Source organism: Petromyzon marinus, chromosome 22 (genome assembly GCF_048934315.1).
Source record: "Petromyzon marinus isolate PM22_M1 ecotype Great Lakes invasive population chromosome 22, UKy_Petmar_22M1.pri1.0, whole genome shotgun sequence".
NCBI classification, from domain to species: domain Eukaryota; kingdom Metazoa; phylum Chordata; class Hyperoartia; order Petromyzontiformes; family Petromyzontidae; genus Petromyzon; species Petromyzon marinus.
In genome coordinates this window covers 13,971,520-13,998,772 of record NC_133688.1, presented here as the reverse complement: position 1 = coordinate 13,998,772, position 27,253 = coordinate 13,971,520, and the positions used below count along the sequence as shown (strand labels likewise).

At 39.2% G+C, this 27,253-nt stretch overlaps 1 protein-coding gene across 2 annotated transcripts in view; it reads right to left on the bottom strand.

Moving 5' to 3' along the window:
* Positions 1-480: 480 nt before the first annotated feature.
* The window catches only part of FBXW2 (F-box and WD repeat domain containing 2), a 128,142-nt gene continuing 101,369 nt past the window's right edge, over positions 481-27,253 (bottom strand). For both annotated transcript variants that reach the window (XM_032958970.2, XM_032958971.2), the window contains exons 6-8: positions 25,426-25,512; positions 5,388-5,557; positions 481-4,511 (exon numbers count right to left, since the gene is read on the bottom strand). In XM_032958970.2, the coding sequence (XP_032814861.1) occupies positions 4,223-4,511; positions 5,388-5,557; positions 25,426-25,512 (546 nt within the window). In that variant the 3' untranslated portion in view covers positions 481-4,222. The remainder of the gene's footprint in view (positions 4,512-5,387; positions 5,558-25,425; positions 25,513-27,253) is intronic.

Below are 27,253 nucleotides of genomic sequence, written 5' to 3'. Positions count from 1 at the left end.
GGCTTATGCATTACAGGTATCCTGTAATTTATTAGGCAATGAAGACAGAAATATACAATTTCTGTGCGTCTTAGAAATGAATGTTCGTGTTAATTGCCTACCGGAGGTACATTTTCACTGAGCCATGTTCATACTAGAGGTTATTCAAGTTTCTGGAATCAACATGCCACATTTTGTACTTGATCACTAGGTAACATCCTTCAATATCTGGGCAATCAATAAGATTTTCAAAATCCCTTTCCACATTTGCTCATTTTTATCTACCATCCTACCCAATTTACCAACATCCACAAATCAGGTAGACCAGCCAGTAATAATATCATAAATATCATTGAGTAAAAGGAAGAAAGATTATGAAAAATAATGGCTCTGCCAACCTCTGAAGCCAAACATTAGTTTAAAAACCCAGCTGCATTATGGCACTGCTTCAGAAACAGGATTTTAATTAACACTTAAAAGGACCGCACCATATAAAGGGTATGGAACAGGAGAGGAGTGGTTTATTAATGAGGAACAGGTTGCACAAGGGACAGTCACAGCACAGCGCTAGTGGATGAAGAGACGCTCAGTTTATCCTTGTTAACCATGAGTCATTTTGATATTCTCGGAAGCCATAAAGAGCCCCAGAACAATTCTGTTTGACAAAAAATGCTTACAATTAGGATTACTTTTTGAATATCTAAGACCGCAGTGTACAACGTCAGGTACATAAATAATGCCAAAAATTGTCAGTGACAAAATGACATTCAACTTAAAAACACAGAAATAGGTTTAGATATGCTCAATTGCTCAAGAAACGCTTACGATGTAAGCATTTATCCCAACTTATACCGCTAAACAAATGTTTTACCAGTGTAAGATACACAGTAAATTGTACATAGTACATGAATACACACATTTAGTGATGCGTTCTAAAGATAAACTGCAGTGTTTAGTAATAAGCATGTTATCATTAAATGTATTACTACAAGGAAGTTCTGGATTAATTTGCTTTCAGTACTCAAATACCTGTAAAACATAATAATCCTAGCTTTAAAAGCAAATGTAACAGTGCATTTTTCAACATGAAAAAGGCACGATAAAACTCGTGACTAGTTTTAAATCTCTCTCAACTCTTGGCCACACACAACTACTTTAAACTACATTGCAAGCCAACTTGAGCTTTCAGATGTATTTCATCTCAGTTCCAGATCGTCTGCTTTCTGTAAAATGAATGATCAGGTTAAAGACGCACAACAATACACAGCGTTTGAAGCTGACCTGCATTTGCCGAGTTAAGAGGGGCTGTAGTCCCACCCCCCTCACTTTCTTACGAGCCTCCAAGCTGTTACGTTGCATTGTGCCCAATAGTTCATTCAGCACTTTACAGCAACGGCTAAAACAAGCAACATGCATGCACGAGACCAGTCTTGTTTTCAACATTACATTCAGGAAACACGCACGACTGAATGGACATCAGATAAACTTTTAGATGATGTACAGCGCTATAAATGTATTGCTCACGCCAATGCTGGCAGAAGGGCTTCCACTTGAGGGAGATAGAGACCCTATAAAGGGTATCTGGCCTACTCTTCCATGCTGGCCGGACAACTTGGAAGAGATACGATAACCCACACTTTGCCATATCACACACAATCTGCTGACCAACTGCGCTGTACCCAAACTACTGTTGGGTGGTCAAAGGTGGGTTGATGTAAGAAACTCGCAAATTGTTTCAGCTGCTGCGCCAGACAGAACCGGCGACAAGTCCTGAGTACTAACCGTTACACCGCAGCACCAGCAGCATCCTCAAGCGTATCTCAACAAAAGTAGCCATGTGCAGAGACGGGGAAAGCATAACAGTGATTTTTAAACTCCTATAAAAGTAATGCAATCACAGTTGCAACCTCACTGCGGATATTAGACAGATTTTACACCCCCCACTACTAACTAACTGCCAGGTCATCACCAAACAGAATTTTCAGGCTACTAGCAGACTGCCAGCACAAAACCTTCAGGATTGCCGATTTGGCCAAGAGTAAAAAAAAAGCGTGCATGCATTGCCATTAGTAATGTTTACATACTGCAGCAGAGAGAGGCCAACACGATTACCCTTGTTCATGTTTAGCACAGGAGAGATAAACTACACTCAGATAACAAAGCACAAATGTGTATAGGCCGTGAAATGAGTGCAGCACAGAAAAGGTGATGGTGAAAGCAGGAAAAAATAAGTGAATTTATCTCAGAGTGCAGATAATTTTCTGAATGTACACCAGTAATATTCTTGGCAAAACCATTTCATATTTGAGATTGTCAAAACTATGAATATATTTTATTCATTGGGGAAAAACCAAGAGTAACACAACATTCTTAAATACATTCATATTTTGTTGGATTACCCGATGAATGGTGCGTCTATATTTCTTTACAATGCGCATCTACAGAAACTGAGTTAATTTGCAAACAAAAAAATGAAATTGAGCATGATAAAAATATAATCGTTTAGCTTTATTTTGGTGTTTATCCTTTAACATTGGTGAAATATTTAAGACTATACATTTCAAACGTTCCCAGGAAAAAGCATCTGACAAAATATGTTGGCAGGCTATAGAATGGCAAGCAAAAAATGACATTTAAATCAATAAATCAAAAACAAACAGAAAACTATAGTAGACTTTCATTTATTTGTACAGGTGTTCAAGTTTTATATTACATAACGCTGACAATTCAGGAACTTTCGATTGAACAATTAACAGATTATATCTGCAGCATTCTCCTTGAAACTGTAAAAGCTGTGACCTCCTGCATGTCTTCTGGTCTAGTAGGGCTTTAACGGTTAAAGGCATAAATATGTTTCCGCAAGACATTTTTAAGATGTGTTATTATTAATGGAAAAGGTGTTGAAAAATAAACCCACTCAACAGCAGCAAAACAACTACGGTACTCTCCGCCCAGCTGCAACCAAAAGTATAGAGTGAAATAAAAAAAATGATGGATCGTGAACAGTGTCAAATAAATGAGATGCTCAAAAAATAAATTAATCAACATTACAGCCAGCCTTTATATAGACTGATATAGAGAAGTAACAGCCAAAACAGTTATTAAGGTGTGACTGATACTGGCACGTACTAGTGAGTATCTTGCTTTCCCGTCTGCATCAAGGTGTGCTTCATGCAAATGTTGACCGCTTGGGTGGGTGGGAAACAAACCAAATCTCCCCAGATTCCCCACTCGGTGACTTTGCACATCAATATGCCCTGTGCAGCAATGCAGAGGCTCACTCAGTCGTGACACTTGATGCCTTCCAGTTAGCCACAGGCCAATAACCATATTTATTTGGCTCATAAACTCCGTATAAACTGTACAATTTATTTTATTGTTATCGAGCTATTAAATATACATATATAAAAAATATATTAAATTAAAAAAGACACGGACGCAATGAAAGAAAGCCAATACTTTTTTTTTTCATTTTTGTTGCCTTACTTGCAAAGACCAGAATGATGCAATCCTCGGTCAAACAGGGCTTGGCTATGAAGCTGGCGCCGCAATGACTGGAGAAAATAAAGTTAAAATGTGTTCCGTCATTATGAAGCACCACCGACGAGCTTGGCTCTGTGCTAAAGTCAGCACCCTTTGTTGCAATATTGATGCAGCGAGCCTTCCAGCAGATTATAAGCTTGTGACCCATGCAGAGGGTACAGTGGCCTTTTCTAGACTCTTACAGACAAGAGCACCACTTGCACAGCTCTTATGCACCATGTCCTGCAAACTGGCTTCCTCAACATTCTTCCTCTTCTCACTTATTGGCAAAATATCAGCAGAGTGCTGTTATCAGTTATGACGAGGGTGAACATGGTCATGCTAATATTACGCATAAATTTAAAAGCAGTCACAGCTATAGTTGTGTGTGTGTGTGTGTGCGCGCGTATATAATACACATACACACGTGCACAAATGGCTTTTGTTTAATATGGAACCCCAGGCTATAATTGAGCTTACTAAAAGGAGCATGAGGGGTGTGTATGGTCAGCTTATTAAAACATTAACTGCCTTACTTTTAAGAGGATTAACTGCCTTACTCTTCTGTCAACATCACACGGCCATAGCCCTTTCAGGGGTTACCCCCCCCCCCATTGCCGTTGAGAGCTTGCGCTGGAGACTGCCGATATAAACCGATGGCTCTCCCCCCCCACTGCCAGCCACCGCTCGCACTTCCTTACTCTGCACTGCTTCCCGGCGCTCAACCGTCACCCTTCCAAAACACCAGGTGGATGCTGTGGTCCGGCATGCTGGTGGCAAACACCAGACCCCGGTCGTTGCCGCCGCCGAAGCCGTGCAGCCACTCGGCCTCGCCGGCCAGGAAGCTCGAGCCCCGCTTGGAGCGGCGGTACGAGGGCAGCGGCCACGTGCCCACACAGCGCTCCGAGCGCACGTCCACCACGCACAGGCTCCGCTGATCCAGCAGCAGTGCGAACGTCTCGCCAAAGCGCAGCAGCGACATCGGCGGTGCATCGCCACATTTCATCACCCTGTCGAGGCGCAGAGAACGGGTGAACAGCGTGGAATTTGTTACGGGCAGTGCTGCAGAGCACTTGAAAACAATCGTCATAATCACGATTAGCCTTGGTAAATCTACTGTTTGATGAAGGCCTCCACAAGCTGCCGCTATATCTCTTGATCCCGCAACGCGATAATCACGCAAACAAATGCACATGAACTGATCCAGAGCTCCTGCTATTTGGTGTAAGTTCTCTCGGAAGCGTTCTGTTTCTTGGCTGGCACACCATCATTATTCTTGACCATCGGCCATTATAACTTTAAGCAACATGTACACTGCCCAACTCGCTTACTATTCTTAACTGTTTGAATGATGTCTTTAACCTGCATATGTTCTAAAATCTGTGTGCTCCCTCAATGCAATTTCTAGCATGCATCTCTCCATGCAAGCTTGATTAGCACGGTTGGCTATGTATAGTGCAAAACATAGTCAACGTAAATACGTAAACATGCATTTGCACGGTTGAATTTTTGTAAAAAAAAATCATGTTCACGACCATGTTTTTTAACCATATGTAGTATGCACTGATTAAAAACTGTCTTCTTTAAGACACATTGGCATGTTGCATTTCATTATCGAGTTCACCTTGACAAAAGCACTCCGACCTGCTCTCAGCCGCCTTTGCGTCTGGCATCAGTAATATGTAAAAGTATAATTCGGCCACGAAAGCAGCTGAAAACAGGTGAACGTGCAATAAGTTTGCTCAAGGTGACAAAAAAAACAGACATGCCAAGAAAAGAAAAAAGGTATAAATAATAAGTTCGTCCTCAAAGCTTCCTCGACTCTCAAGACTAGTCTTGAAGATGGTGGGGGGGGGGGTGTGTAAGTGAGAAGGTGGCTCACTCACCTGAGCCGCTGGTAGTTGGAGAAATCCCACTGGATGACTCCGAGGTCAGAGGCGCACATGATCGTGCGCCCATCGCAGTGCAACTGAGGCTGCAGGCAGATGGTGTGGTCGTCACTCACAGACAGGGTTCTTAAGCACTGGCAGTTGATCTCACGACTGATGGGCCACACCTGGACAGAGAGAAAAAAAAACACAGGTTCGCATTTCAAACGTCTAAGTTCCAGATCCGCTCGTGCAACACTTCATCGCCGGAATCCATTCACCCCCTCTCCTTATTGGTAATATTTTTTGTTTTCTTAAAAAATTGAGTTATTTCAAACAAACACTGCATGCCAAGCTGCATTTGTTGCTTTACATTGTTCCTTATTTATTGCTTTAGTTTCCACTGAACTTCTGTACTTAATAAACTAAAATAACCTCAACCGAGACAATGTTATTGGTAAAATAAATGTCGAATGAACGCTCTATTTTTGTGTGTCATTCACCTTCCAAATCCCAGCGCAATGACAAAAGGATTCTAACAGACAAGAGCAGCAACATTGTGGATCAGAGAACAATCGGGGGGCGGAGGGCAAAGTACTCATTACTAAGATAATCAATTAACCAAAGACATCTCACAAAAGGGACTGGCAAAATAGATTTACAGACATAGCATAGCAAGAGTATCCGGGAAGCAGAGCAAATCTGGATAACTGAACAGAAGGTGGTAATAATGAACCAGTTAATTATTTGTGGGGTTGCCTTTATGCAATAGCAGACAAGTGATGCCTAATGATGGTTAGGAAGATAAAAAAAGAGATAAAAATAGAGGTGGCTGGGTGGTTTAGAGGTAAGGGCACTAAGCTGGCACCGACGAGATCGTGGGTTTGAATCCAGGCAGTTATCACACATGGCTCTGAAGCGTCTCAGCCCAGTGGCCAATGACTGCACACACACAAAAAAAAACACCAGCACATTAAAACTGGATTTTTGTACTTATGGTAAATCTGGTTTTCATAAGAGGTCACTGACACGCTGCGAACACAGATATCAGAGACTTAAGGAGATGGCTGATAAACACAGGCCTGGACATTGTGGCCCTGGACCTCACACTAGAGGCAGTGACAGGGGCAGATAAGAGCAACAAACACGTGGTTTTGAATGTATTATTTGCATATGCACTTGATATGGATAAATTCCATCCCGGGTTATTAAAATAGGCGTTTAACTGTCATACGACTAACATTACTGGAATCTGGCAGGGCCAGTGGATAAGTGTTGGCCCTTACTGTGGACCAGAGGTCACTTGAAGGGATGTAAGTAGCTCTTGCTTGATATCTGCTTCTACGGCTCTTCTCTAAGGGGTTGCACTGCTCTGCGAGATAATTCAATGGAATATTTGTCTCATGACATGCCACGAAATGCACAATGGGGATAGAATTTTAGAAAAATACAAAAACATTAAGACAAATTACGAGTGAAAATATATATTCCATTTCATTGTGAGCAGATTACAGTGCCATAATTTCTGAATGTAAAAATATAAGTGACAATCAAAGTGTATTTCAGCAAAACTATTTTCAGTAAATTTGGAAGGTTTATAAAGCAACAGACAAGGTTCCTAAGAGAACAAAATCTAATTTTGTTGCTTAACCAAATCACATCAACATTATACACACACACACAGACGTTTGTTGCTGAGAAACTGCTGGCTCGACTATTGTTGTCCGATAAGAAAAATTTGAAATTTGGCACCAACGTGGTCAAGGCAATGCTTAGACGTAGAAAAAATGCCTTTCATACTCGTAACCACTGGCAGGTTTAATCTGCTCTTGCCTTTAAAATCGCACACTGTCGGAGGTGAATAATTTAGTTCAATGGTATAGGAGAAGTATAAATCTTGACTTAAAGCTTTCGTGACTGCGGGAATTCATATTCTTTGGGTCTTTCGGTAAAGTCACGTAGATAGGTTTAAAGAAAATAGCAAAAAATAACAAACTAGATTCGAAGCTTTCGTGAATGCAGGAATTGTTCTTTGGTTCTTTCGGTAAAGTCACGTAGAAAGAAATTAAATAATCATAGACTACGACGTTTTGATTGCAACACAAGCAACCATCATCAGGTACAAATGAATGAGAAAACATGGTAACATTCTTACATTAACACGCTCATCTCTCCCATTAACATGCTAATCTCTCACATTAACATGCTAATCTCTCACATTAACATGCTAATCTCTCACATTAACACGCTCATCTCTCCCATTAACATGCTAATCTCTCACATTAACATGCTCATCTCTCACATTGACATGCTCATATCTCACATTAACATGCTAACCTCTCGCACTAACATGCTAATCTCTCACATTAACATGCTAATCTCTCAGATTAACATGCTAACCTCTCGCACTAACATGCTAATCTTTCACAATTAACATAACTACCTACGCGACCTGCGTCGTGGAGACCGCTCTCCGATCTCCCATTAACATGCTCATTTATCACATTAACATCACGAGCCCCACTTCGTTTATGACCCTTGGGCTACACCCTTTTTAAACCTTTAAAACAGTCTGCCTCAGGAGCTTTCCCACTCCTACTTTCCTCCTGATGACAATCGCTTGTGTTGTGATCGAAACGTCGTAGTTTTTATTAAATTTTTGTTATTTTCTTTTAACCTATCTCCGTGATTTTACCGAAAGACCCGAAGAATAGAAGATAGTATATTTAGAGTGTTTAGCATGAGACCAAAAAGTTTAGAACTTTACATCAACCCTAAAGTATAAGTGAAGACAATCCAGGGAACCATTTTTTTAAAATAATTTTGATTAAATCAGTTTATTCATGTTTAAGTATCATCTTATCCTAAATCTCATTAAACATGTCACTGTCTCTATCTCACACTTAAAACCGTGTCTAAAACAAAAGACATTAAACATTAGATAGATAAATTAATGGGGAAGTGGTGACGTGGTTAGCACGTTGCACTCTGAATTCAGCTATCCCAGTTTTATTCCTGGCAATTGCCAAATAGTGTAAAGTGACATCTGAACCATTCTTAGATCACCCCCTATACTAACCTGCACTTACCAGGGTGGTGAAGTACGGTCAAACAAAACGCATGTCCAACACGACATGGGGAGGCCTTCATCCAACAGTGTATTGACAAAGGTACGCAAATAAATGATGAATGTTGTTTAAGTAGATGAAAGAAATGGGTATAAAATCTATGTAGCATCTCAAATGAATTAAGTAGTCTAAGATGTTCAAATATAGCCTTGTATTCACACCATAAACGTCAGAACACATAGGGTGATTTCATTTATTTTAACATATAAGTTAATATTTGATCTATTACCATTATTATTTCTATGAGCTCACCTCAAATCCGTCATTTGCAAAACTCGACTAAGAACCCTGAATTAATTAAAACAAAACATAATTGATGAATGTTCAAAGATTACACTAGTAATCTTAAACAAAGAGTCCAAATTCATTTCAAAACAGAACTCATGCATCCATTTATGTTCATGGAAGTCAGTTTGAACTTTTTTTTAACGTAAATTAAATAACCCTATGTGATTTGTTAAAATAAATACAGTAACCCTAAGTGTCCTCACTTTTAGGCCACCCTGTAGTACATTCAGGGCATGTGGTAGTTCTATTTTAATTATCTGGGGGCTTGCAACTGTGCATATAATACCAAGTGAACGTTTTAACAGTATCACTTTTGATTGATGTGCTGTGTGTAGAGGTCTATTTTAGAGTTTATTTTTCAGTGTGAGTTAGAGTCAATAAAAAATGCGAATTTACATGAGTTAAACAAATATTTTTTTCTTGTTATAGGTTGTACCATCTTAATTGTTTGAAGGTTCTGATTGCTTTTAAAACATATTTCAAAGTGTTTCCCTACAATCAAATAGAGATTTTTATGGACTTATTTGAAACAACATATATCCGTGCAAATTATACCAATGCGGTCCATGCATTTTGTGTCTATACATCGTGAACTAAAGGTTATCATGACATTAGGAATTTCAGTGAATTTAGCACTGACAGCTTACACAGGATTTAAAGTGACCTGTGATTAAACTGCTTTTTCAACGGTTTTATTTAACTTGACTCCTATGTTTGTCGTGGTCAAATCTTGTAATCAAAATGTAGTCCACTTCCTATTGTCCAATCAATTCTAAATTTTGCGCACGTACTCAGATCCGGTGACAATGCATGCCTGTATCAAAATCGGCATCAATGAATCAATGAATTCGCTACTTTAAAAAAATTACATTTTGTATGGACGTCTCATTATTTATATATATTTGTGTAGGTAAAAAACGCCGCGGTCCCTAAACTTCTCGAATCGCCTGCTCCGTGTGAACGAGTAACGGAAGTGATCAATTAATTCAAGTAAGCGGCGAAGTGGGAGCAGGCGCCGCATCATTGACGTACTTCTCGACCGTGAGTTAAACGAAGTTTTTTTTATTTAAAGCTTTCGTGACTGCAGTAATTCATATTCTTAGTTTTTTCGGTAAAGTCACGTTGAAGGGAAACAACAAAATAATAAAATATATATTTTATTGTTAGATATATTATTTTATTGTTTTATATATATTTTATTATTTTGTTGTTTCCCTTCAACGTGACTTTACCGAAAAAACTAAGAATATTTAAACGAAGTTGTTAATAAAATCGTTGTTTTAAAAAAATCTTTTTTTAAGGAGTTTATTTACCTTTCTCTTGTCTTCATTGTACATGATTAATCATCAACATCCAACTCCAATACAAATGAAAACCTCATGACAACGTTGCACGTATTTCTAATATCTTACATATGTATGGTGCCAAAGCAATAGTTTACCAGACAAATAATGAGATTTTCTGGCTAACTACATTGCATAGGGACATTTTAAGTGTAAGAACTAATACTGGGACAATCAATAAACTAAACATTGTAATCGGTTATTTTTGTCGTCTCTTAGGGGCCGTTCATAAATGACGTCATGCACCTGGGGGGGGGGGTGAGAAATGTGACGTCACATCAAAATGAGCAACTTAAAATAAATCTAGATAACACGTTATACTTAATTAAATAGACTTTTTAATAAAAGTTTTCTCCTACAACATCAGAGTGCAGCGCCACATTAAATCCGCACTACAATGACAATAGTTTAAAGCGATTTGAAGCATGTTTTATTTGGGGAGGGGGGGGGCAGAGCTTTGTAACGTCATATTTGAGGGGGGGTCTCACTTTTTGTGACGCCGTGTGACTGGGGGGAGGGGGTCAAAAATCGCGTGACGTCATTTATGAACGGCCCCTTACCCAGGCCCCTTTACAAATGGCAGCCACCCCTACATCCTGCCTCATGAAGACCGGCAACCCCCAAAAAGCCACGGTCAGCATGACGCGCCACATGATGGCAATGATTGTCGTCACTTAGCACCCCCTCCTTCCTCCTCGCTCATCATCCCCCATCCAGTGATCAAATAGGAAGAGCCCAGCTCTCATAAGAATGAATACATGTACAAAAACTGTTCCGTTGGAAAAAAGAAATGCAATCAAGGTTACCACTATACACCACTGGTGGTGTATAATTGAGTATAATTATATATAATAGCCCAGAAATGTGTGTAACGCACGTGACGTCACTCCACATGCCGCACCCCCCCCCAAGTAATGAATAATAAAATCATCTTTTTTACACTCACGCAGAAGAAGGTCAAGCGGAAAGATTTTTTTTGCAAAGTCGCTTCAAATATCACGTTTCTTTACATAAAGTGAGGGTAAAAAATAAATATACGCAGCACAGTGCTACATCCGTACGTGACGTCACTGCAAAAGAGCCCCCCCCTCCTCCGCCGTCATTACTATCATTAGCAAGAAAATGTTTTACGCAAATTCTATTTAAATTTGACGCTTCTTTATTTAACTGAAATGCAGTGTAGTGTTTGATGACATTCTTTTGTGCAAGATTCACTGCCATTAAATTTACACAAGATACAATTATACTCTGCTCAATTTTTTCGCAAACATTAGAGCTTCCGTCCTAGGACGGGCAAACGGCTCCTAATTATATATTAACAGTCTCGCAGGTGACAAAGTTTAATGAATGAGTAATCATCTTGCATATTAAAGATCTGCCTATTCCATGACGTGGAAGCTCGCAAATACAAGGAGTACTTCACATTATTTATTTCAAGCCAACTGTAAAATACTCGAGTATGACATTTTTGCTGATTTTATTTATTCCCCCTCCATGAAGAGGTCATGTTCTTTTGTTCCAATTGCAGAAAGATTGGGGTTTTGTGAAAGCCGAGTTCATCTCTGGCTACAATCAAACTTTTGATGAAGTGCTCAGTTGTTCTCGATTGTAAGGCATTAAATTGCTTTTTCTGGAACAGCGGTCGAGGTGCACGGGCTGAATGCCCGGCAGAGGAAGGGATGCTGTCCTCTTATGAGCAGATCAGGAGCATTGAAAAAGTGTAAACATATAAAATAAGATATATGGGGGGGGGAGGGAGGCTTGTGAAAGCAGATGATTAATCTCTGACCTCAAGGTCAGCAGGCTTCCAACTGTCACTCAAACGTGGGAGTGAAAATTGAGCAGAGGGAGTCAGGGATGCAGGTTTAAAAAAAAAACGCACGTTACAAACGTATAAATACATATTTAGCTTAAAATGCGGTGGTGGGTTTGTGAGGAAAGGTGGCAGTAGGCTGCACGTGCTTTAGTGATCTGAGACCAGGTGGCAGAGCAGTGGGCTGAGAGATGGGATCGGGCAGCATAGCAAATGAGTCATTTTCTGGGATTTTCACTATGCACGTGTTCGCAGCGAGCACTGTTCCTGCGATGTCATCTTGTCAACCTGCTCCATTACCCAACACAAAAAGCTGCCACCAACGCGCAGCGCTCCCCCGCTCCCATGGCTCTGGCTCTGTCACTCAGCGCATACACAACGCTTAGTGGTCGTGTCACACCGCTCAGGGTTTGCAATGCTCTGCAGCAGAATGAAAATGGAGATATTAACAGTGAAAACATAATAAATGCCACCTTGGTAGTGTACCTTTTGCATGCACAGCTGAGATAGGTCAATTGCACATAAGCCAATAGATTAATGTGTATGTCGTGACCCCAGATAAAAAAAGACAAGAATTAGATTCATGACATCTCTTAAAATGGCAAAACATTTTAAATATTTCACGTAGACAAAGAATGCTGATTGCCAAATTTAACCTCTCCAACAAAAGACCAGACCCACACACCAAAAAGCTAGACGTTAACAAAGCCGTAATTAATCGCAGTAACAGTTCTATTTCCGATGGTCTGAAATCCATTCTAGCTAAAGGGCTAAAGTTTGCAGTCACACCTAAACACATACCAGTTAATGATATCATTGCCCAAGTAGACGTGGCTCTCAAGGGCCTGGGTCACATTGCTGCAGACGTAGCAAGATCTGAAATCGCTGCAACCCTCAAAAACGCTAAGATGCCAGCTAGCAACCTCAGCAAAGATGAGCGTTTTGAATTATATAAATTTAAAAAGAGGGATGACATTGTCATCCACTCAGCCGACAAGGGCAATGCCACTGTCATCATGGATAAAATAGAATATAACAACAAAATTCAAGAATTACTCAACGATGGCAGCTATACAAAAATAAAAGGAGATCCCACCAACAGCCTTGTCGTACAAACCAACAAAATAATTTCTGATTCAACCGCATTAATTGATCAAACCAAACAGTTCTCGTTGAAACCTTCTGCTGCCAGGCCACCAAGATTATAAGGCTTACCAAAAATACATAAAGTAGATACACCCCTTCGTCCCACCGTCTCTACTATCAACTCCCCCACGTACAAACTGGCTCGTTTTCTGTATGAAAACCTGCAGCCTTTCACTGGAAAATAACACCTCTGTGGTACAAAATTCTACTCACCTAGTATCGATATTGAAGGGTATTTCCCTGTCCCCAGACGACCTGCTTGTCAGTTTTGATGTAGTTTCCTTATTCATCAAAGTTCCTGTACCTGACACCATCGCAATCATTGAAGACTTGGTTCACCATACCCCCCCTGGTGAGACACTGCTTAACCAATACATACTTCACTTGGAATGGAACTTTCGACAAACTGAGGGCACCCCAATGGGCTCCCCCCTATCTCCAGTTGTAGCCAACATTTTTATGGAGAAATTTGAGACTGACGCCATCCAGATTGCCACTCTGCGCCCAGCCTTATGGAAGAGGTACGTGGATGACACTTTTGTCATCTGGCCACATGGCCGGCCTGCTCTAGACCAATTCCGCGACCACATCAATTCCATACACCCAGCCATCAGATTTACCATAAGTCGAAAAAGATGGCAAGCTACCTCTTTTGGATGTCCTAATAAAAAAGAGACCTGATGGTTCAATGAGCCACTCTGTCTACAGGAAAGCTACTCATACAGATGCTTACCTGAAACCGGATTCCCACCACCATCCATCCCAGAAGAATTCCCTCTTCAAGACTACACCATAGAGCCCAATGCATTTCTGACCAGGAACACATAGCCAGTGAACTCAAGCACGTACACCAAGCTCTTAAAGATAATGGTTACTCCGACTACACAATCCGCAAAGCTATCACTCCAACCATGAAGAAGGACCCTCTTGAGGAGCCTTTTAAAACCATCACTTTACCCTATATTGCGGGGATCACAAAAAAGATCTCCAAAATCTTGAATAAACACAAGATCTAGGTCCGATTCAACAAATTACATAAAATCCGTGATCTGTTTCCGTCTGTAAAAGATGTGATTCCGGACATACAGTACGCTGGCGTCTACAAACTAAGTTGCCTCTGTGGTAGTAGTGACATTGGAGAAACCAAACGATATGTCTCGGACCGCATCCGTGAACACAAAGCAGACCTAAAACACGGTAGGACCAACACCTCGGCCGTGGCAGATCACTGTTATAATTCAGTAGGCTCACATGACATTGACTTCTCCAAGACAGAGGTTCTCTGCAAGCCATCTGGCTATCATGAGAGATTCGTTCATGAGGCTATTCACATATACAAACACAGACAATTTCAACCGAGAAGATGGATTCTGGCTTAGCAATCATTGGAAGGATTTGATAAACTATTTCGGGTCTTAATTGATTGTTCACGCTTACGGTGGCTTTCAGACCGCATCCATTATTTTCGTCTCCCCCCTCCTCTTTTACGAACATAGATGGACTCGCCCATCTGAATAACTGGCAAATTGCTCTCCGCGGTGCTAACGTAAAAAAACGCCACTTTTTTCAAATGTTTCTTGCTGTGGTTTTCACACCTGATAATGATTGCTTGTGTTGCAGTCGAAACGTCGTGAGAATTGTATTGTTTTATATTTTAATTATTGTTTTATTCTCATTCTACGTGACTTTACCGAAAGAACCAAGAAGAATATATCTGTAGTTATGTTTGCAGATAGGCCTCAGATAATAGATTCCACGAACAGTGTCCGTCACATCAACGCAGATAAGGGACATTTCATTCGACAGACAAAATGTCGAGGTTTCGGTAAACTCTCAAGCACAATCAAAAGTCGAAATAAGCAGAGTAAAAAATAAATGTGGATAATTTCATATATTTATTGGGCAGTGAAAACTTTTTCAGAACAGGACATTAATAGTACACAGCATCAAAAATTGTACTTCTCCAATACAACCAGCCCTAACCTCAATGGCACTTATTTTATCGGTCACAAACATGAGGCTCTAAATAAGGCCTGTTAAGCTGTCAATGACATTCGCTGATCTGCTGACACAATTACACAACTCTCAATCTCAACCCACTGCCGCCACTTCTCTGCTGTGTCAAGCTGTTCAATGAGTCAACATTTAGTTTAATGTGCCTGCATTTTAAAATCAGTAAATTAACTATCAAAGTATAATTCAGCCATATGTTAAATGGAAAAACTCCAACATCCCAAATATTTTACCCAGACACTGTTTTGTAACTTATTGGCAACTCTGACAACAGCAATTAACCAAGCACTTAATAAAATCCTTTTTTTGTTTCAAGTGAAGGTGACTGACCTACAAAGAACAAGCCTGCCATCACTAGACTACAATGTTTTTTGACAGTACTACACATATAAAATGTATGGTTCCTCACACCGACAAAGAACAAGCATGCCATCAGACTACAATCTTTTTTGACAGCACTGCATATACATAAAATTTAATGGTTCCTCACGCCATAACCATTTAATCAAGCATAACCTTTCCAATTAAAACAGCAATTATATTACTATTCTAATATGAAAGTACATTTTTTTTGGTAAATTGTGGAATAAGAACAATTTTAATAGCATTTATACAATTAACATTTAATTCACTTACAACCTAACTTTTAAAATACAATTAAAACTGGCAACTTTCAACTCTCATCTCCAATGAGTTTGGCTTCATAAAATAAATATTGAATTGTGAACTCTGGTAAAGCCATGAGCAACCACGTGCTAAGAAACAGATAACTCTTGCTTCACCCGCACGAGGCATCGTGAATATAGCATAATCACAATGCGCTTCAGCTGAGCAGAAACGGTGCGAAATAAAATGGGGTAGTCGACCCAAACTAGAAGTGACCTCGTGTTCCTACTACTGGAAACCAGTGCTGTTAAACTATGGTAATTGGGGCATTGAGGCTGTTAATGGAAAACCAGTTGTTCCCATAAATTGTGGGCACATGGGAAAAAAAATGCCCCTATATTTTGGCTACTTCCCAAATGTGACAACTGCAGGATTTCAGATTTAGCTCGCATATCGACAACATTATTTATATAATTAACTCATTTATTCATGGAATCTGTTAATACAGAGCCACAGCCTGACACGGGCGGGCGCACGTGGGTGGAACTTATTGAATGGGCATGTGCTGAGCCACAGCTGTCATCTTGCACCTGGCAAGCTCTGTCACAAGAAGAATTCCTGAGCGGCCAAGGACAGCGTGATGAGGCAATTTTTCACCTGAAGCCTGAAAGATTTGCACTCGCACATTCTAACCGGGAATTCCAGTTTCTGGTCAGGGCAATTATTTTGTAGATTAGGACATTGGGTATGTTTTTAGTTCCTATAAAAACAATGCAATTTATGATGTGATTAGCAATTTGCAGCCTTTATCATTCAAGGCTGTATGCCACTTCAGTCAAAGGGCCGTGTGACAATAATTCAGCAAGCCAGTCACAGTCAGTACACACGGGTTGGTGAAAATGTGGACTCAGGACTGGTTCATATATCACTCGCTACTGATATTATCGATGGCTGTGAATAAAAATTATGATACCAGGTTCAAAATGCAGTGCACCACCTATGCTGAACTTCCTTTTCACCGTACGTAACCAACCGCGTGCTTATTTGGAGGTGCGTGGGAAGGACAAACTAAACACAAAAAGCAGTTTTCAATTTAGATATAAAAGTGCACGATAGCAATGTGGAATTTCTACCAGAGGCTCAGGGGTGTAAACAGAAGGGGAGCTCCACCTCAATTACTCACATGAGCAGGAAATCACCCTGCGTTATGCTTCTCGTTGGGATTTTAATGACGTGAAATGCAGAATGTGCTATACACGAGGGGGGGGGCATTCAAAAAGTCTTCATAAAGGGCTACTGCAATAAGTCGCAGCATACAAATGTACAACCTATTTGACGCCTCAAGGTATTGTACAATTGCACACAGCGCGCCGATGTTCTGCGTCATATTAAAACAATGTTATTTTACAAGTGTTCGTTGCGAGTTTAAGATAGTGCTCTCAAAACGGTTAGATGGCCACATTCTTGTATACATGTATTATTTTACGATTGCAATAACTAATACGGAACATGAGTTGGTACACTAAATAAAGTCAGGTTATTATTCTGTTAATATTAAATAGTTGGCAAAATATTATTTTCTTTAAACTGGTACAGAATAATACAAATGTTTAAGAAGTCAATGATAAATTACTCGTAAAAAAATCAATTTTTAGTACTCCACAAGAAGTAATGCATCACTGCTACAAGTAAGCATTAACATAATTTATGCAGCAATCATTGAAGCAGTCACACAAAGCAATGAGATGTTGCATGTTCTACACTAATAACCAGCCAATGCAGATCCCGGTTTAATGATATGCAACTTGGAAGCTATTACACGCGCAAGCAGCCAAAGCAAATTGCATGTGGGTGGCTTTCAATATAAAGCATCTAAAGGTGTGCTTTACAAGTCCAAGTGGAGAATTCCTTTTGCTTTAAACGGTATGGCCAACATTAAACATCAAGGATTGTGCAAGGACAAAGTGTACGGGAACTACCATTTTGCAGTTTAACGATGATATTCTGTGTAAAGAGATACATAGAAAAACACAAAATAAATAATTTACAAATAGTGTCCCCATTAAGCTGCCTGCAAAAGATGTACACTGTAGGGGTTATGCCTTCCAGCATATTAAAAAAAAAGTTAATTTAAACTTACATAAAACACCATGTATGCAGGGACAATATGTATTCAATATAAGCATACACAATAATAGTGTTTTCCATTTGAATTAAGATATCAGAAGTGAATTTCAGTACGATGTTGTTAGATTATTCATAAGCATATGTTGATCATATACTTACTATCAGATGGGTATTCGAGTCGTTTTGAGAAGATCATAAGCACGATGATACTTATGACTACTCTTTTCCTATTATTTGGGCTGATGCTTTTACTTTAATAAACAATGCATTGATGTATTTATTAAACTTAATTCTTAAGCTCATGCTACATGCATAGAGCCCCATGTAAAAATACAAGTTTTTTTTAAAGTAAATATTCTTATACATTGTATGTAATGGGTTCACGTGACCCTGAAAGCTCCCACCAGCCCCTACGCTCACCACAATTAAAAATAAATTACTCTTCAACCAAATCGTAACCATGAATTATGAAAATGCATTGAATCACAATGGGGTGCAGGGGATGGTTAACCCTACCCTTGAGCACCCAAAATCTGCAATATATTACAATAGCAGTGACTTTTACGAAATCTAGAGGCAAAATTTCGAAGTCAGACTTGTTTATCATGCTTAGACTTTAAGTATCAGACTAGACCTGCCCTTTGATGGTTGCCCTCTGTTTCACACACATGATATATATTTCTGCCTGAGACTATTAATCATGCAGTGAGGTCCACAGCCACTCGGTTGGCATGTTATCGCCCAAACTAATACAGCTTGAAATTGGCACTGTATGCCCAATATAACGTTCTGCAGCACTAAACAGGTTTGAGAAGATGATGATGGATGATAAACCAAAGCACCTTAAAATAACAAATAATGTGATGTTGATATCTCTATGTGAAGTCTGCACAACATGACACCGGGTTCAAGGCCAGGACAAAAAGATTATCTTAGAAATGGAAGAAACAGCGAAGTTTGTACACAGTGGGTTTACCTAAAAGGTACAGGGGAAATATTTGGGGTATATTTCACATTGAGGTTTGTTTACATACAATTAACATGGGCTATAAATCACAAGTTTTTCTTCACTGAATGCCATCTTTGTTTATACCTATATTTCAACGAGCCTCCAGTTTTTAATAAGTGGACACTTTTTATGGCACGAAAACTTTGTTTCGAAAAAAATAGATTTTATGTTTTTAAATGGCTAGGCAAAAAAAAAACAATATTAACAATTTAAACAATTGTTGTGCAGTACGACCCCACGCGGAGACGGAATTCACTGCAAGGGCTGATGCCGTTTATTAACACTGTTCACACGACACTAACTCACACCAGAGGCAGGTGCTTCTCTATGCTTGGCCCTTACTCTGGAACCCCGAACTCTGTTATCCTACCCTCCGCTATCCCTTGGGGCTCTCCCGCTCGTCTGCACGGCATGGGGGTTCATCCAACACCGCCCGGCGACGAGGAGGGAGAGACCTCTTCCAGCCGATCCTTGTTCTGGCTCCCCACAACGACCACACCTTCGTAACGGGGTCCCCCTTAAGTACCCCTTTGGCGGCTCCTCCGCCTAGCTCGGACCCGCCTTTGTTCCCGAAGGTACCCCCTTGCCACACCCGTGACATGACGTCATCCTCCGCTGTCAACTCGCTGGCACCTCCCTCTCTCTGTTCGCCCCCTCGTGGTTGCTTACACTACTCCTCTACACAATGACTGGCAAATGCAACGTGGCACGGAAAGGAAGCTCATTGCATGGTGTGGGGCAACCCTACAAACTGTCACGGCAAACGCCCTGGAAATGTGATCGAAGGGAAGGCCCATCCATGTGAAGCATCATTCTGCCCATAGAGGCTGACAAATCTGCTTTACCCAACTGTGATGAGTGGCCGAATGGACATTTGCTCAGTTTCATCAGTGGTTATTGCCATAAGCACCGAGTCCCGTTTACAACTAACTACTTTTCAGTTATTTGTGTTGGCTATCTTCACCCAGTTAAAATTTTTATTTCAAGTAAATGTGAAAAAAAAGTTTAATTTCTTTCTTTTCACAGTTATTTTGCAGGTACAGTAAAATAGATGCAATGCTATTAATGTGTATGCACAGAGGTATTTAACAATTCCATTACATTATTTTAATTGCTCTATTTAACAAAACTTAGTTTTTCTGCTATGTTTTTTTCTTAATTAAGAGTTCCACGGAGAATTGCTTTAAGCCACAGGCTTATTAGCATGCCATTTCCTCTGAACATGTTGTTTTCATCACCGGTACAGTTAATCATCTTTACCTGGGGAAAAACAAAATATATCCGTGATTATGATAATAAAAAGGAGGCACCTGAAGGCTCGCGAAACAAGAGACCCTTCAGCTGTCACACTGGATGATTGCTTTCTTGTTCACAAATGAGACATAACACATACCCAAGATAGTCCCCATGCAGATATAACATTTGGCACTTTCAATCATTTTGCTCTAGAAATGTAATGAGACTCCTACTCCCTGTCCCACTCAGGACAGGGAGTGGGAGTTTAGCAGTATGAGAAAAAACACTTAATATGATGTAGATTTTATGCACAAATTGAACATATTGGTTCCATCAATGAACTCCTCGGTTTTGCTGCTATAAGGGAGAATAATAATATTTAGCCTACTTTAATGGATGTAATATGTAGGAGTTAAGGTGAAGATGAAATTTGTTAAATAAAAATCGTTATATTTAGACGGATTGGAGACCTTAACATCGCTGCTCCTTGAGTGTCCCTTTGAAACTTTCCAGCACTTAAAATATCCAATTACCGTGTAAATACTTCCTGCACATAACACACAGGTTATAAAGCAAGCCTTTCTATTCTCTGCGGAAAAAGATACATCCAAAATAAGAATGAACATCTTATGCGGACAAACCAGTCAATGTGATATCATTTTACAGATCCGCTTAAAGGCAAGATTTAAAAAAATAATGTATGAATATCAAGAGCAAAGACTACTGACTTGTAAAGTACAGCAAATTTTCTTATAATTATCTTTGGTAATAGAAATGTCTCCAAGGCTTAAAGATATAACATGTTTGGAATACAAATTCTCTACTTCCATTGCACTTAATACCATAACAGATTGTGCAAATCAAAGCCTTGAATTTTAATGTAAAAACATTAATCATACAGCCATCTCATATTTCAATACTTTATTTTTACTCATCGTCTTCTATAAACATTAACTTTTGCAGCTTATATAACTTAGATTTGTGCTAATGTCAAATTATGGCATAATAAGACCATGTTGCCCCATTCCATTATAAAACCATTTGTCAGAATGGGTTAATTGTATTTTATGAAACCAGATTCCTACTCTATGAACTTAACCCAGGGCAAGTAAAAAAGGGCAAATCGAAATGAATTTCTCCAATAACAACACGAACATTTTGCACCCAAATCATTTTCGCAAGACCGTATTGCTTCAAAACAATGCAGCTTATATTATCATTGCTCCTCCTGCCACAGTCAAAGAGGCAAGTGTATTATTATTTGGGACCTTTTATTTTTTCAGTAAATCAGTTTAATCGGGAATGTGTTATTGATCTTCTGACAAACCACGGATGAATTCATAAAGTTTGCTGCCGAATCGTGCAAAATCTATTTGGGTCGCATCAACACCACATGCAGCACTTGATAAAATCTCCTGCCGATGGGAGATTGGGCTTTTTTTGCGAGCCGACCTTCACAGTGGGGCTAGCAGTGCAATAAATTGTGGCGATGCCAGGTGGGAGGTAATAACAGCGTGTACTTCCCCAGAGTGCAATGCCCTACCTCTAATTTTCTCCTCCTCCACCAGCTCCGCAAATGGCTTCGCAAAGATGCGAATCTGGTGTGAAAAGCTCGTCCGTTGATAACATAAGGGCATGAATAAGTCGATCCTGAAGGTAACATGACTGCATTTGGCTATGTAATTGTTTTATATTTTTATTATTTTATTGTTTCCTTTCTACGTGACTTTACCGAAAGAACCAATAATATGCAATTGTACTTTTATTTTACAGTATTTTCAAGATGTTCTTTAAGAAATGAAAATATATAAACTCCAATTATTGCATGGGAAATATCTCTTTAGTCTAAACCAAAATATACCATATGTAGGATAGCATAAGATTGTATTTGAACATAGTTACAAGCTAAAATACTTTCTGCAGTCTTGCTATTCATTGTTGCCACCTGTTAATGCAAATGTGATGCTATAGTAGCCTCAGGACCATCGTCCAAGATGGGATGTTGGACCTCAAAGTATTATGACCATCAGCAAATAATTAATTATGGGTTGTTAAAAGGAACATTGCATTTACAAGTCCATAAATTATACCATAAACAATGGAAATAAATAAATATTGCCGTGCATGACAGCTTTAAAGTGAAAACTGTTTCCCTACAATGTTTATACAGGCGTCTGCTTACAAACAATAATAGTGGTACAGCCCACAATTCAAATTTCAATAACCCAGGTCACATGGGAAACATTGTATTTAAATGTCTGGCATTAAAATCAGCAGGACTCCCAGGGTTTTGATGATACCAGCGTTATAACTCAGTGTGCCCTTCATCACAGCTGAATGGAGCATGTTTACAACCTTTGGACTCCAAAAAGATATGATACGGTCATTAGACCTTGCAGTTCACATGTGAACATTATAATTATAACACCTGTACTATAAACAGTAATATTTATTTCACCAACTACAAGGATTTCGACCCAATTATGATACAAATGATGAACCTACTCACCAATTACACAACGACAATACAGGGACAAAATGGAGAAATAAATCTCAGAACCCTTCATAAGTATACCCCCTCAATCATGTCAAGGAACAGCCCTGGAAAAAGACATTGTAGAACTATTTCTGGTACTACCTCAATAGGCTTCCATTTCCCAACAGGAGACAAAGCTATTTAATGAGGAATAAAGAGAGCTTTTCTGCACATTACATTTTGATGTATACCCTAAATGTTATCCTGAAGAGCTGAACAAAATAGACAACTTCTCTGCATGTTTTCAATGCTCCTCATATTAATAAATACGCAGCACATATTAATTCAAAATCTAAAATGAGTCATCAAATTACAGGGCAAAACTAGTTTAGCTAACAGTATAAAATAATTGTAGCATTACAGAAAAAAAATGTATTAGGTCAAGTATTTGACAAAAAACCCATTTTGTGGGGTTGGCCTTGAATTTTTTTGATTTAACATTTTTGGGTAATTTTCCTTTTTTTTTTACTCGTTAAAAATATTCATGTCACCCAATGTCTCTGCTAACTGCACAGCTCACTTCTGTGCGAGCTGCTTTGCATTGCCAAGGTCATTGTGAACATTCAACTGCTACGTGTATGGGCAGCAGCAGGAATAGCAGACACAATTTAGCACGCAGCTTCTTTTACAGTAATAAGAGAACATCTTTAAAATTCTAAGATTCTATCCTCACATACAAGACTAAAATGGATTAATTCAAATAATAGCGTCTAAAGCATTATAACCAGACATTGTTTTCCCTGAATTTACCTCTGATAGGGCTACATTCACTCCAACAAAGTCAACGTAAAAAAATATATATATTGGTGAACCCACAGAAACAACTTACCTAGAAATAGGAAAACGCAGTGAAGCATTGGTACAGCTCTCCAGTGCACTTTCACACATCACCGTCAGCACCAATTTAAGAGTATGCGCACTGATGCCACTAGAGCTCTTGTAATTGTTGTTTTATACTGCTTTCTATTAGTGCTAATGGCTAAATAAAAAGAGGTTTAGTCCTGACATAGGTACAGAATGCCAATGTCATGTTTGTAATGCTCACTCTCTGAGCAGAATAATAAAGATACAATGCGATGTGAAGCCGAGCCATTGCCCAAAACGTCACCACCTATTTTATGTTTCCTTTTAAGGCAGCATTATTGATCAATGTGTTGGGGTTTTTTGTTACATATAATGCCCAACTTTGCATTCACTACAAAACTAAGTGGACCATAAACAAGCCAAAGCCGATAATTAATGCATTCTTCCGTCACCGCATGACACTGGAATTACATTGAATGTAAACCATCATTAATCACTGCCAGCTTTTATTGTCTCTTGCCCCAAAACTTAAGTGGTGGAAAAGAACTCAAAACATTTGGAATTGATGGCACATGCTACTAAGAGCACTATTTTATATTGTGCCTGGTTCGTTTTCCATCATATGAAGCCAACAGCTGTCAAATGATGTATCCACGAGCTGAATTGTTGCTCATGGTAGTGAAGCGGTAGCAACGTTTACCAAACAAGCTTCGTCATAAACAATGCCAATATAGTGTTGTGATTTACCTTTTACATGCCACTGTTTTTTTTATAAATGTTTACATAGAGATGTCCTCACCAAGGGTTCAGTTCAATAAAAAAAAATGTGCTTCTAAAGATTTACCCCAGTGAGTCTACTTAGCTAATATTACCCAGTGATACACAAGCTCTGAATGTTTGACTGGGAACAAGTGTCACTTTAGGAATGGCACAGGCAAGGAGACATTGCAAGGCCACTCCCTGCACAAGTGGCATCTGCAAAGGCACAGCTGAGACAGACGTTCCAGGCAAAGCATGACTTAAATAAAATTGCAAGGCGCTATCGATACAACGTTCAGCCATTAAATATAGAAAGTAACAATAGAATATTTTTTTGTTTAGCAGTATCCGGTGAATTCTATTTTTCTGTCAGTAATCGTGTATGGGAGCCCAAAATAGCAGGGCACCTTTTGCATTTCGAGATCTGTTAGTCACCTGTTCATAGTCCTGTCATGTAGACATGGCATTTTCATTTTTGACATCACCTGCACCAACCCCCCCTCCCTCGTCAGACTTAAGCGTCTCAAATGGGAAAAGTAATGGCCACTGGAACTATCTTGACATCAGCTCTCTTGAACCGTCCCAATTTGTTCTTTAATGGATAAGTGCAACCATAGATACGCATACAATGTCTCCTTCATAAATGTGTCTCTTCATGTAAAGAGAAACAATTTTCCTTAGACTGATGAGGTTTATATTTCACGTGTCTCTGGAAAGTGAGACCCAGTATTTCTGAGGCCATGTCTTAAAAGTCCTATAACAAATTTTAGGCTTAAAAGCCATCAATTTCTTACAGGTAATTTATATTTATAAAGCATTCATTATATTTAATTTGAATGTACAATTAGTGACAATCAAGGAGCAAAGATAGAGGAAAAATAACTATAATTTCCTTTTCATTTAACGTTTTTCTCATTTCTTATGGATTACGTAATGAGACATTTCAATTTAGCGGATAGCATGGACAACACATACAAATGCAAATAAAAACAAGTAACTAATCACATGTGCATTCATTTCCAAGTAGGGCAAATAGAAAATAACTGTGCACACTTAATGATTAAAGCATTCTACTTTAATTTCCCAGAATAACAGTGCAATTACAAGACATCTGACAGCGTTGAAGCACAAACAATATCCCTTTACAACCGTAATCTACAAACCGCGGCAAACAACAACAGACTGCAGGAGAGAACCGGTGTAGCAGGGCACAAACCGGAACAGACGACAATCAGAAATTGCCATTACCTTGATTTCGTACTTGTCAGCACTTAGGAGGATGAATTCTCCTGGGCTGTGCATGAGGGACTCCACCATGCTTTGCTGAAAAACCACCTGCACACGCACGCATGCACACACGCAGAGATAAATACAGTAAAACCTTAGGTTGCGAGTAACTTGGTCTGCGAGTGTTTTGCAAGACGAGCAAAAAATGTAAAATAAATATTAATTTGATAAACGAGCGAGGTCGTGCAATACGAGTAGTACGTATACGCTTTGTCTGCCGAGCGTCACGTGATCACAACTGATACGAGTGCTTTGATATACGAGTGCTTTGGATTACAAACGTTTCCAGAACGAATTATGCTCACAATCCAAGGTTTTACTGTAATTAAAATGGTGCACAAAGTCAGCTTCTAAAACACTGCACGTTTCAAAAACAAAAATTACATTAGTCAACGGCACTGCATTAAAAAAAAATATATAGTTCTCATCTATTCATTTATACTTAATTGAGAATGTATTATATCAATGTAACACCAACAACATATTCAATCAACCTGTATCACTAAATCATCATAGTGCTAATCAACAGAATCACAATCGCGTCAAAACTCCAGCTTCATCACCAAAACGATACACCTTGATTTAATTAAGGATATCCTATTTTTCACCAACACTAAACCGTTTCATCCTATTACACGAATCTAATCTGCCATTCACAAGCAATTAACATGGCAATACACTCTATTTGTTAAACTGGAAAACATGCGTTATTGTGCCAATGACGTCATGGCCCGACCAGATGTAGTTTCAGTTTCATTTCATTTAATAGATAGTGTAGCCCTGTGAGCCATGAGGCTCTTGACTCGGGTGCAACCGCAACAAACAAAAACATGAACAAGAAAACATCTTAAAGTGACCACGCGCAACAGAAACATCCAGGAAAAAACAGTAAAATCTTCTTGAAAAAAAGCACCGTATATCAACGCTGTGTGCAAAAATCCCAATGGGATGCAAGTCTAACAAATAACAACCAAAAGACAATAAAGTATTAAAGCTTTCGTGACTGCATAAGATTACTCATTGTTTTTTTCGGTAAAGTCACGTATGTAGAAATACTTTAACGAAAAAAACAATGAGTAACCATAAGACAATTTAGATAAAGTACTTAGGCTAAGTTTAACACGTAGGCTTTCGCGACCAATATTATTCATAATAAAGGTTTTTGGGTTGGATCGCGTTTATTTATAAATGTGTCGTAACCCTCCACCACCCGACACGGCCAATCAGCAAAAAAAGTGTCACGTTGACAAAAGACAAATAATTCACTACTTCAGCCCACCGGTGTGTTGAAGAGTTAATCCACATTTACAGTTTGAGTACGACGTTTCGCTGGTAAATACTTCCAGCATCATCGGGCAATTCGCCAGAATGCCCGTACTCAAACTGTAAATGTGGATTAACTCTTCAACACACCGGTGGGCTGAAGTAGTGAATTATTTGTCTTTTGTCAACGTGACACTTTTTTTGCTGATTGGCCGTGTCGGGTGGTGGAGGGTTACGACACATTTATAAATAAACGTGATCCAACCCAAAAACCTTTATTATGAATACTTAGGCTAACTCCGTACTTCAACAAACATGGCTTTACCAAACGTTTTCGAAATCACCAATATAAAGCAAAAAAAAACAATGTAACAGTGATCATAGGAACTGTGATTCCAATGTAACAATAAACGATAAACATAACATGTACGACCAAACTTTGCAGCCATAGCTGGCAGCATGAGTCACTCCACAACAGCAGGAGTATCAGTAGCAGTATCAAACATTTTCAATGCACCTTTAAAGA